This window comes from Nestor notabilis, unplaced genomic scaffold (assembly GCF_000696875.1).
Source record: "Nestor notabilis isolate BGI_N333 unplaced genomic scaffold, ASM69687v1 scaffold5126, whole genome shotgun sequence".
Taxonomy (NCBI): domain Eukaryota; kingdom Metazoa; phylum Chordata; class Aves; order Psittaciformes; family Psittacidae; genus Nestor; species Nestor notabilis.
Window position 1 is genome coordinate 28,162 of NW_009932246.1, and position 13,430 is coordinate 41,591.

General features: G+C 35.5%; 1 protein-coding gene across 1 annotated transcript in view; it reads left to right on the forward strand.

Moving 5' to 3' along the window:
- Window positions 1-9,469: 9,469 nt before the first annotated feature.
- Window positions 9,470-13,430, forward strand: part of LOC104407093 (rho GTPase-activating protein 15-like) — a gene marked incomplete at its 5' end in the record, with an annotated part of 63,561 nt that continues 59,600 nt past the window's right edge. The window contains one exon of the mRNA XM_010016277.1: window positions 9,470-9,633. Within this exon, the coding sequence (XP_010014579.1) occupies window positions 9,470-9,633 (164 nt within the window). The remainder of the gene's footprint in view (window positions 9,634-13,430) is intronic.

Genomic DNA, 13,430 nt, shown 5'->3' on the forward strand with positions numbered 1-13,430 from the left:
TTTGGCAAATGAGTAAGAGACTGTGTCTTCTCCTTCCATGTAAGACTGCAAGGCATGCGTGGGAAATGGAAAACATCATGCCACTGAGTCACCTGTATTTCAGTACACACCTTCTTTGCCAAGGAGGAGCCATAAATTTTACCAAGCGTGTTTACATGTGCCCTGCAGTATTTATGCATATTCTGTTGCTTGGTAAGAGAAGGCATAGCTGTGCATGTGGAAGTGCACATGGCAGGGTAGATGGAGTTGGGTTTTTACAAGTCCACACTGACCTTGAAATGTCAGCTTTTTGGTTAAGAAGACCTAGGCAAGGTCTCAAATGTTTCTGTGTATGCAGCTCTTAATTCCACCAGTCATGTAATTATACGCATTTCATGAGCACAGGTTTAATCAAAAACTTAGGGCTTCCATATTTCCAAAAGCCTCATATTCCTCAAAAAAAGGCTATTTTCGTTGTCGCAAAAATTTCAATGCAGGCACTGTGCAAGAGAAGCTAAAATGGACAGGCTAAGCCATGTTTGGATCAGGACATACGCCAGTATCCGATTCTCAGCTGGTATGGCTTCATAGTGTACATAAATGTGAAGTTAATGAATTTGTATGAAAACAGTGTACTTACTGAAAATCTTACCTATTCATGTGATTCTCAAAATGCATAAAAATATTTGAAAATTCATGTTATTATTAGGATTATTATTATCAAAGAACATTTCTTTAACATTTGGAAGTCCTTCAGTGCACTTGAAGATATATTTGTTTTAGCAACATATATAATCCCCTCCTGTTTAAAGTTTTGTTTTAAACACACAGTTATCATCTCATATGCCCTGATTCAGTAAGCACTTAGAAGCATTCCTATCTTTAACAGCATAGCTAGTCCCGCTAATATCCAGGGAATGGAATTAGAGCTTCAGATATTAGCAAAAAGTAATGCAAATCAGAATTAAGCAACATGGTTTTGAAGTAAGTTGACTGAGGACTTTTTATTTCTTAGACTTAATGTGAAAGTTTGAAAAAAAAAATCAAAGCAAGCATTACTGATATTAATAATTATTTTAAAAGTTGAATATTTTAGGCTGGTAACTAGAAGGACTTAGGCACTGAAATAACCTTCCAGTAAGGACAGTGAAGAAAAATCCTAACAGCATTTAGACAGAACCATCAGTAAAAATATTATATATATTAGAATAAAAATAGTATTATTGTTGGGTTTAGCATCCTAGTCACATGAATTAAAATAGATTAATTAACTTGCATTGTAGAATATGAGTGTTACCAAGCCAATGATTTTTTTGGATGTATCAAATTTATGATTGTGCTTTTGCCTTTCCTAGTGTAACTTTCAATACAGACAAGCCTACATGTAACATGGGACTTCGCTGCTGAAAATTCACTGTGTCGTGTCTTTGCAGGAACCTACACAACATGAAGTGATATTCACTGTCCTGTATAGTGTCACAGATCATACAGCTGATAGCAAATTGTCATGTTAGGTAACAATTTCAGCCAAAATTTTGTGAACTGAACTGGGGTAGATGGAACATGAGTTATCCTTATGACCCAAACACAGGCCTGGGTTCTCTGGCTTGCATTTTTCAAAGCAACTCATTTTATTGCTAATAGAATAAATAAGTAATGCCTAAAGCAAGGTGCAAGTATTAAAATGCTAGTTTGGAATTATTTAACGAAACTGTCCTTTCTTTTTGAATAACTCGAATAAAGTGTCTAAATGACCTCTTCCTAGTTGGACGAGAATATAGAGAAGAAATTAAGCTTTATTGGTAAATTAAAGCCCAAATCCCATGGTTGATGAGAGATATGGTCCATTTGAAATAGTTACAGTTTCAGACTTTCTCTTCTACAATCAGCGGGTGGAGACCAACATAATCCAATTAATTGTAATTCCCTTTTGTGGCACTGGTACAGTGGTGAATGATATAGTAAGTCCATTGAAGTCTTATCTTTGGTCAGATAATCCAAATGGATTCATATTATGAAACAGTCCTTTATAAAAGTTCTGATGAACAGAAGTATTTGACTTTAGTGAACCAAAAGATAAATTCTATACAAAATAAAATGTTTTGTCCTTGACATTTACAGAGCTTGTATACACCTGATTTCATGTAAGGACACTTCTTTCAGCTGGTCGAATTCAAAGAGCCCTTTCATTAAATAATAATAATAATAAAAAAAAAATACAGAATTTGTTCTCTGGATATCCTACAAACTGGTGTGTGAGAACAGACATTTACGTTTATGCATAATCTTCATTCTTGTAAACAGTCCCTTTAAAATAAATGCGGTTAAAAGTATAAGGAATATATGAATTACATATTGAGAATTGTTTAAATTTCTGTTTTTCTAATAAAGCAATAAACTAATATTGATAAACATTACAACTATAAAAAACTCCTATATGTATGTTCCTTTTCTTTATTGCAAGTGGACTAGGGGAATTGCTTAATTTTAGCTTAAGCTTTGATCTGTTTGCATTTGGAAGTAATTTACATAGAAGAAGTCATAACAATCTTTATTGTTTTGTTTATTATTTCCTTTGATTATTGAAACTCACTCACTGAGGCACAAGCTTATTGTTGTTGGGGTCACTCCCAATAATATATTTGGCTACCCAAAGTAAGTATTGGGTAGTATTCTTGTTTTTTGAATTGTTTTCAGTCAGATCCTTTCAGTTTAACAGTCACTGGAGACAGGACTGATTTAATGCATCAGCAGTCTGATCCAGTGTTACACATTTTGTATTTCTCCATTCCCTTAAAGCTGTCCACAGCAAGCCCACATTATGGCAGGAGTATTTTCACTCATAGCGTGTTGAAATCTCATATTTACTAAAGGATACTGAGATACCATTCGTGGGAGACAACACTCTAGACCATATACTGAGGTCAGAGCTATTCAGAGAGTCTCAAAAATATTTCTATTTTGTTGTTCTTTGTTTAATTTTTATTTTCCTAAAAGTGTCTTGTTGAAATTTAATACAAAGAATTTTTTACCCTTTGAGGTACATTACATATGAAATAATTTATGACCCATGAATCACAAGAAGGCAGTGAATTAAGTTTCAGATAAGTCTGCCAAATATTACAAAACATTGTGTACAGATTTTTGGACTATGAAAAGGCTTTTGACAAGAATGGAAATAGAAACAGTGTTAGAAACAGCAAGAAGGGGAAAAACAGAAAAGCTATATGACAGAATCCTAAAGCACTCTTACTAGTACAATTAAGACAATATGAATCTGAACTTATTTTTGAACTATAAAAATGGGACAGAAACTCATTGCCCGATTCCTCTCTATTAGATCTTGAGAACCTTCAATTTGTTTAAAATACAGGTTTTTGGACACTGATACACAAAATTCTGATAAAAGACCTGACTTTTATCAGAAAAATGGGGAAAAATAAAAAAAAGAGAAAAATCCTCTAAAATTAGATTGCAGAGAAGTTTACTGGAGAGCAGTTACACAATAAAAAAATGATAATAACAGATTTAAAGTTGTAAGGGAAATATTTACCTTGACTAATATACACAACATAGGACTAAGCAAGGAAGATCAAGTCAAAAGTAGAATTCAGAATGGACATTTGCCTTTGAATATTAAGATATATTATGAAAAGTAATTTCCTGATCTAGGCAAATATTTAATGTTAGTGTTATGCAGTCTTAGGTATAAAAATATTAGCATCCACCTAGAAAATGGACTACAATCCATTAGCTTGCACAAAGAAATAAGAAAGCCATTAGTTTCAGAGTAAAGAGGGAAGAATAAACAGAAAAAACACCCTAAACAACAAAACAAAACAAAAAGTGGTTTTTAACTACTAGGAAGAAACTGAACTTACTTTTCAACAACTAAGTAGAGGGAATTTGATAGAGGACAGAATCTTACCACTGTATGACAAATTTAATTTTCACTCAGCATAGCGATTTGATTTCTATTAGTTGCAGATCTGCCAAGCCCTCTGCTGAGGCTGAGAAACCTCCACAGCCATGGGCAGGTATGAGCTGGGTGGGAATTCCTCCATCCTCCTTCCTTACCCCTTTCTTTAAACCCTTTGGGGTATTTGAGTATTTCTTTGACCCCAAAGGAATAATTTGGTGCTACAGGTTTCAGATGCTCAGGCTACATATACATGCTCCTACTCTTTGTTAGCAAGTCACCTCTAAGTCTTACAGAAGTATGTTGATCTGTAGACAGCTGGTCTATTTGTTCCTAGGGAGCTTTCGTCTGCACTTTGAAGGGAAATATTCTATATTTAAAATCACTCCTTTTCCCATACAGACTACTTGATTCAACCAACTTTAACAAATTTTAAAAGTACTTGTATTTGTAATTACAGTAACTATTGCTTCAAATCACAAAGATAGAATATGCCAACTAATACTGCTGCCATCTAACCCTGTAGCAGGTATTAGCAGTGGACAATTGTGAGTATCTTAGTGATGATACCTATTTCTGGCTACCAAAAGGATTCGTCTTTCAGTACCACTCTATATTTTTATGCTTACAATTTCAAATAACAACTAATAGCATAGAAATTTCCCCAATACAATGGTATAACTAGCTGACCACTTTTCTAAACCTTTGTACTATTCTGCATGCTTTCATGATGTACCATTTCTGAACTTGTTGAATGTACTGGATCTTTTTCACAGAAACGATGAAATAGTTCATCCCTGCCTTACTCTGTGGATTTCAGTGGAACTATGCAAGGATGAATATGACCCAGTGTGCTCAAGTACATATATCTTTTTTTATTTTTTTTTATTTTGTGGCACAGTTTGAGATTTAAGTTAGCAGTACTTGGCTGTTACAGCATGCCCTCAGGTCAGCCAACTATCATTTCAGAGAACTGGAATAAACAGCACTCAATGTACATACAGATGTTCTGCTTTTTAACTTAAATTGTTGAGTAATTTGCGCCTGGGCTCCATGCAACTGGGCACTTTAATAAACAAATGCATAGGCATTATAACATCATGGTTTAAAATATCTGTTAAAATGGCATGACATGTTCCTCTAGTAAAGGAGTGGTACATGCAAGCTTTCTTTTGCTGTTATACCCTTTGTAATTCATTGATGGTAGCATTGAATGGGTTAAGCAGAAGCTGATTAGAAGTACGCTGTAGATGAAATTTAATGATTTGCTAATCTGACTTTTTTCTTCTTTTGTTTAAACACACTTGGAAGTGTAGGATTATGCAGGCAGGACAGTGCACCTCACAGACTTAGCAAGAAAGAGAGGAAGAAGAATTGTTGAGCTGGGAGAGAACTCAGAAGTCTTGCTGAATGAATAAACTATTGCTTTGCATGGATTGAGGTTTCTGCTGTACTATTTAATCAAAGTTCAAGGGATTTTATGCTTCTTGGAGTGTGTATATAAAATGCAATGTCAGGACAGGATTTACTGGCAGTGGAGGAAGCCAAACATCATGTGCCTCATTGCCAAGGGGGAAGCTCTTTGTCATATGATGAGCAAAAGCCTTCACCACCTCACAGCATCCCATTGCTGTCATGTCTCCAGACGTGTCTGTGCTCTGTTACTGCTCTAAGTTGAGTGTGATCACTTTGAAAGAATCTGTTTACCCCAAGAGGGCTGCTATGTCTCTGCACTAGTGATGAGAGAAGGTGTGGCTATTAAAATGGAGGTACAGCTATCAAACACACCTTTCAGAGTACAAATTAATATTTGGGTTTAAACTGAAAAAGAGAACATTTGGATGAGATAGTAAAGAAATTCTTCCCAATGAGGGTGGTGATGCACTGGCACAGGTTGCCCAGAGTAGCTGTGGCTGCCCCATCCCTAGAAGTTTTCAAGGCCAGGTTCTTTAAGGTACCTTCCAACCTAAACCATTCTAGGATTTTAGGATTCTATAACTCTGATTTGGATCTCTGACTAGTAAAGAGTTAGCAAACATATTACGGTACAAGACCCAGTAAGACACATCTTGCCAAGGTCTTTAGAAAGCTTTTAGAGGACACAATCTCCATAGCAGACCAAGTTCCAGTTGAGTTTGCAAGAATTGCTTTCCATGTTATTTAGGGTCACTCAGGAGATGTAGGAATATATAATAACCAAAGTGAAGTAAGACTTCTGAACATGGTGCTCTGGAATTTGATGGCAGTATGGGCAAAAGACAGTTTATAACTAGGAAAATACTTGTATAAATTATCTTAAAAGAAAAATGAACAAGCAGTGCTCTCAAATGACTGTATTTTGCTCTACATAAAAGTCTACATGATAGTCTACATAAAAGGCAGGCCATGTGGTTAGAGGAACCACATCCATTTTCTTTCAAAACTGAGTTCTCTGTCCTGCCTAGGCTGATTTTCATATTTTCTTTGCTTTCGTCTTCAGCTGATCTTTCCATTCCTTTTTGAACAAGGATAACCTTATGATGGTATGCTTAAACCAAAGCTGAACTCCTCTTTCATTCTACTGCAGACATTGCAAATGCCATTAAAAATGTGTATTGCTGAAAAGACTGATTTGCTAGGAATAATAAGAGCAACACACACATTCCCTTCACAAATGTATTGTATATTGATTTTTTTTAACTAATAACTTTGACAAGTGTCGGCACTATTTCTTTTTCTTTTTTCCACTAATGTGGTCTTTACATTTTCAGGCCAAGTATTAGCATTAATTTTACGGGTTTTTCTGGGCATGTTTGTGTCTGTATCTAAGATATATGATATCAACTGGCAGTGATGGTTGAACTAATCAAATGCTCCTGACAAGTTAAAGCAAATTTTTAGGACTGTGAGATTTTTAGCATCTTCCCAGATACAGTATCTCATGACTGAAAGCAGTCCTTGACTGTCAAGTTTAAATACTGGATTTGGGACTTAATCTTTATGTAAGCAAAACACCCCAATAAAAAAATATGTCTGTGTAAAGCCAAAAAGCCAGATTCTCCCCTTAAACCTAGCCTGAAATACATGTGTGTGTTTGTTTATGGCCCTATCGCCATGGTATGTGAGCAATTCCAACCAGTGGGAACCAAACAAGACTCTTAACTGAACGGACTTCTATTTTCTTTTTAATTTTTTTTTTTTTTTACTTGGCATTTGTTCCTTCTAGCAAACATTTTTAAAAACTCTCTTATTGCTAGAGGGAAAATTGACACCCTTTGCTTTCACGATGATACATTCCTAACACGTTTCCTTGAAGAGCTGGAAATGGTGCAAAAATCTGGTAAGATAAGTCTCTATAAAGCCTTAGAAGTCAAGCATTCCACTTTAGACATTTAAGACAAATGCATGGCAAAAACAAGTTGGTTTTTTTTAAGGTTTCTACTTAAAGTTCTGTGCCAAAGCTACAGTACTTATACATTTTCTAAATGTGTTTTAAGCAATAAGTTGTACAACATTTTTAGAACATGTGTTAAGCTATTTCTCTAAGAATGAAGCTCTTAACAAAACATAAGCACTCTGCATGAGATCTTAGCAGCGAAGTGCTTAAAAGATAAAGTAAGAATTGGTACCATGGGAAGAACACCAGCTGTAGAGCACACAGGTCCATTATGAGAAGTATGGTAGTGGGTAGGGAGAAAATGATTTAATCAGGAGTAAAACCAATTTTATTATAAGGGCACGCAGGGGGTGTGGCACCATAGTGAGAGGGACATTTCAAAATATCTGACAGATTTCAACAATGTGAAAACCCACCCTGTTCTTTAAAGTGACAGTAAACCCCATCAGGTCTCTCTTTTTGATGCTATTGTTAACAGTTGACTGTTTAAAGCTGGCCTGCTAAGATGTTGTCGATCTAGTTCAATAGTGTGTGGCAAAATAAAAGGCTAATTGTTGAAATACGATCAATCAAGTATGATCTCAGAGTCTAAAGAAGATCCCCTCTGGTAACTCATTTGAGATCGAATCATTACTTTTATGATTGAGGTAATTCAATGGAAAAAAAAAAAAAAAAGAAAGAAAGAAAAAAGAGGCTTGAAATCAAAGAAGCAAGAAAGACAACTAAATGAAATGCACAAGTCTGCCTTTGTTCCAGCTTTGTCTCACATTACTCCAAGTTAAGGAATTGGGTCCATTCCTTTATTTGTATACATTTCCTGAATCCAGAAATTTAAAAGTGTTTAATAATATTTATCACATAGAAGTTTAAAGACAACTCCATTTTGAATAAGATTTTCTGTCCAAATGTAAACATCATGTGAGAAAACTATTGCATTAAAGTACCAGGGATCCGGAGTTGTGGGTGTCCATGTGTCTCAAATAATTTTACCATTTCATTTAACAACATTTCAATAAAGGTGCTGTTCTTGAAGGTAATTGGATTGCTAAACATGAAATTTCAGTCACATTTAGTGAAACATTTCAGGATTATGTTGCTTCAAATTAAATATTTTCAGTAGTTTTTATAATTGTCCCCCGAGTTGCATCAGACTGAAATTTTTTAAAAAAGAGATTCATAGCACATGTGAAAAAAGCAAATTCCAGTTCTGGACCAACAGAACTTGGAGAAAGTGTGTGTCATTTTGATATGGACTGATAAGGATTTGTATTTTCCTAGAGTTTTATATGGATTATGATCTCATTGTTTTTTATATTCTAACAGTATCACACTACCAGAATTAAAAAGAAAAAAACAAGACCAAAGAAAAATAGAATAATCATGCAATCTTGTTTTATTTTTATTAGAAACTCTATTTTAGGATTTAGTTTCTTTTATATTTAAATTCCTTAGCTCAGTCAAGCTTCAAAAGAAAATGTTTTTTTGTTTGCAAAACAGTTTTGTATGCACTTGTGGTTTGTCTTTAGTGTGTTATCATTTTTGACAGCTTTGCATAGCCTAGGTAGGCCAACAGGGGTCTGTCTAATATTGTTGCTGGGCAAATCTTCCTCCCAGAGATGAAAACCAAACAAAAAATATTTGAAGCAGTAAGAAGGAATTAATATCCTTTCTCTCACAGTACTCTATTCCTTGCTGACATTACATTCAGGCAAAAAAGGAGAAAAGCGTTACCCATTATTCCCTTGTACATAGCAAGGCTAACACATGTAAAGCAATAACTCATTTTCTATTGCCATGTTTAGCATATGTCTCCTGTTGGCTCAGCAAGGCCTCTAGGCCGGTCCCTTGAGCCGTCCATCGCTGGCAACTCTTAGCCCCTCGGCCTCAAAACCAATAGCTTTGAATCATGTTGAGCTGTGATGCTAATTTTCATACTGGTGCATTATGGGAATAAATGTATCTGACATACTGTGTCAATGGTACTGTCTCTTTGTGTCTCTTGTTTTTTGTTAGCTGCATTCCTACAGATGGTATTCCATTGAAAATGTTCTCTTCCTACCAAAAAAAAAAAAAAGAAAAAAAAACCATGCACAGCACCAAACCTCTAGGTGCAGAAGGCTGTTAACGGTTGCTGATGATAGTAGGCAAACATTAACATAATAATTAGTGTCTTGTAATTGTTTCATTAAAACCAGTTGTTCCATTTCTCCTCGTGTTTTCCCAGAAGAGAAGCTGAATTTGGACGACAGCCAGTGGGAGGACATCCACGTTGTCACCGGAGCACTCAAGATGTTTTTCAGAGAGCTGCCTGAGCCACTGTTCCCATACTGCTTCTTTGAACAGTTTGTGGAGGCGATAAGTAAGTACATCAGATGCAGTATAAGCTAGTGAAATAGCCTCTTATATAAAAATAATAATAATAATCTTAAAAATAGAAGAACAGAGGCATCTCAAATCTAACTTAACTTCCGTTATCCATGCTGCTGTCTTTTGATTTTGACTCCCTTTTATGTCAAGCAGCATTTAGTTATTTAAGTGGAGAAAAAATACCAAATTAGTGATTTATAAAGTTTGTATATGCGATTTAACTGTAGAGCCTAAAATGGTTTAGGAAAGGAATTAAAATGTGTATGTATTCAAAATGTGCTAGGCTGATAATCCATATATCCCCAAACATGAGAGAGACTAATAATTCTGAATAATGTTAGAAGGGACTGTCTTTATATTAATCAGAATGAAATGTGTGTGTTTTGTTCCACAAGGTTGCAGACTCTTGCCTTGCAGTGATCACAAAAAGAATACAAAAACATTCATGTTCTTATTTTCATATCTACCTTTGCTTTATTTTTGGTTTGTTTTTTTTTTTTTTTTCTCTTTTTTTTTTTTTGTTTTTTTTTTTTTTTTTTTTTTTTTTTTTTTTTTTTAAGTTGGCAATTAACGAAAGTATTTTTAAAGTCCAAGGCATTTATTCTGTTACATGTCCTTGTGGTCTGTGTGCTGCAGACCCTCTCTGTATTTAATGTATGTAGGTGCATTTTGTAAAATTATCAGCTTGGAAAAACTTTACTAAAATCCAGAGTGATTTGGGGGTTTACTCCTGTCAGAAAAGGGGAGGGGGCAAGAGGGGAGAGAAGAGGGATAGCTTAAAGTGAAAAAGCCTAGCAGGAGATTAATTAAAGATCCAATAGAGGAAAATCTCTAGGAAGAAAACAAACCCAATAAAGTACTTAGAGATCTGTTTTCTGAATGGTAGGCACGCATATTTGCCATTACTATTAATGAGAGCTGTATGTGCACATGCACAGCTGTCAGAGAATATGAAACTCTTAATGTATGGCTCACTTCGATTCTACATTCATAAGAATCTTTAGTTCAACTAAAGCTTTTCCAGGCCCAGCATCAGATATAAGGAGGTTAAATACATCTCACAATATCTTTCCCTCCTTGGTTATTTAGAGATGCAGTGTAATTAAATGCACAATGTAAAGAAATGCATTATCTGAAAGTTTACTCTTGGTAGCTCACTTTCTTCTCCTTTCAAAGGAAACTAGGTAAAGAACGCCATCTCTTGAGTTTAAGTTTTGGTTGCAGAATCTCAGCAGTGTTAAGAGGGGAAAAACAGTAAAGGATTTCTTAAATGTTCTCTTTCAGTTTCTGTGTTGCACTGGGATAAGATGCTTATTGAAGCACCAGAACTTGAACATGCCCTTTGGGTGGTTCTCCACCCACCTGCTATGTCCTCTTGGAAGGAATGAGACACAGTGCATTAAGCAGATGCAGGCAGTCCATGGGGCACCGCCTGGCATGTCATTCATGTCTCTTCTTGTGCACCTTATTCTGCAGTTGGGTGTTTAATACCTACCCTCTGCTATCATCACTTTCTCTTCCTGATAATCCACCATCATACTGGTCTTCTGAGTCTAATTATAGTCTTCCTTGCCCTTATCACTACTTTCCATTGCCCTTTGGTGTACGCTTTGGCTGAGTAAACACTGTCGTATTCTGCAGAATGTTATCAGGACACCATGATCCTACCCTTTGTGTTGTCTTCTGCTCTCATCCTCTCTGCTGATGTCCAAGTCAGGGTGATTTGAAATCTTCTGGTGGCCCAGTGGGGAGGTTTCTGATAGTAAAAATAACAGGTAAACAGTAATAGACTTGAAAATTAAGAGTTTGAAAGCTTGTTGGAAAGAGATTGTCTACTAAAACATTAATATTCATGAATGAGAAATTAATGTCCCTTTCTTCTATTTGAACTATTATTAATTCTTATGATTTTGAGAGCCATTATGCACATTGATAGACTAATGAACAGTTTATTCCTAAGAAGAAAATGCTAGCACTTTTAAGACACGCTTCACGCTATTTCAAAACCCTGGTTCTTGTTGCTTGCTTTACTGCACATCAGGGTGATTTCTACCTAATCCAAATGTCTAAGTTAATCTACAATTTCCAATCAACCTTAGCTTTATTTGGCCTTCACTGCCACAGTATCTACAAATCTGTATTCTTACTATTTCTACTTAAAAAAACAGCTATAAGAACAAGTAGGTGTTTTCAGGTTTTATGGAGCTCTCTTACTAGTCCTGAGGCAAAGTATAAAATCTCTTTTCTTCAACATCATTTCCATTGCAGCTGATTCGTTGGCCACCTTGTGCTGGTTGGTAGATTGGCCTGGTCAGTAGTGAGCTGCTAGAAAATTTCCCTTCTTCAGGTTAATGAGAAAAATAGGCTCTTGTATCACTGTCTTTTCTGTCCATTCTTCAAAAAAGGGAATTATTAGCATGCAGGGCATTGGAGTGCAGTACAGTTAGAAGGAGTGTTTAATAATGCCAGAAATAAACCAACCTGATAATGGCTAAGAAGAAGGTAATTAGGATACAATCCCACACTGCCATGATGATTATATTATTTGTCCAGCACTGAACATCCCTTAATCAGAGCCATACATTCAGTAAGTAAGATGAAGTGGTCTAAAAACCTGTAGTAGGTAGTAACAAGTTACCAATAATATTTCTTTGGGATTTAGTCATTCAGGAGGAATGAGTACCCAAGAGGTGCCATGGACTCCTTATGCTGATGTTATTTTGAAAGTTATGTGAAAAAATCCATAGCAAGCTTAGTATTACTTTTCCTGGACAATGCCATTTTAATTAACATCTCTATTATGTTCATGGAAACAAAATTTTACAGTACTGTGTATCAGTCAAGATGCTTGCTCTCCACCTTCAATTTTCCCTATAAATAACTTTGGATATGGCCATAATATTAGAACAATTTAGATATGACCAGAATATTAGAAGAAAATTCAGAGCATTATAGAATCTCGGAATTGTGCTTGTGAGGCTGAAGCTGGATAATTACTGTCCATATAGCTTATGTCAGAGAATTTATAATGTTATAAATGGATAGGACACAAGACCTCTGACCTAATACTAATTTGGTTTCTTAGGATTTGAAAAGTAGGTTTTTTCAAGGACTTTGTCTATTATATTACTGGCAAGTCATTTTGTGGTATTTTGGATGAAATACGTACTTCTAAAGCGTGCCCAAATGCTGATAGGAAGTCAGGTTCAGCCACACTTAAATTACTTAGCACTGCAAATAGTTCTATTGATTTTCTGAAAGATCAACAAATGTGGTACAACAGATTGTCTGCAAGCAAGATTGTGCTTCATGTAAGTAAGGTGGTAGAAGTGCCAATAACTGAAGCACTTAATCAACTTCTTCACTGTCATTCAACCCCCATGGCCATACAAACTTATACCAGGACTTCAGCCACTGAAACAAAAAAGTCTACCCCAAAATCTGTTAAGAAATATTAGAAGTTAAATGTGTTAGTTGATTATAAATTTTTGTTTTAATTGAACTAGCTTTCTTAAAAGGTCTTAGACAGAAGGCATGGAAAAAAAGAAATTGTGCTGCTGTAGTGGTTTAAGCCCAGCCGGTAACTCAGAATCATGCAGCTACTTTCGCTCACCCTCCTCTATTCCCACTTCCAGGTGGGATGAGGAGGAGAATTGGAAGAATGTAAACCCCATGGGTTGAGATAAGAACAGTTTAGTAACTAAAGTATAATATAAAACTACTACTACTAATAATAATAATAAAGATGAGGGAAAAAACAAGGGGAGAGAATATAAAACTAAAAAGGGA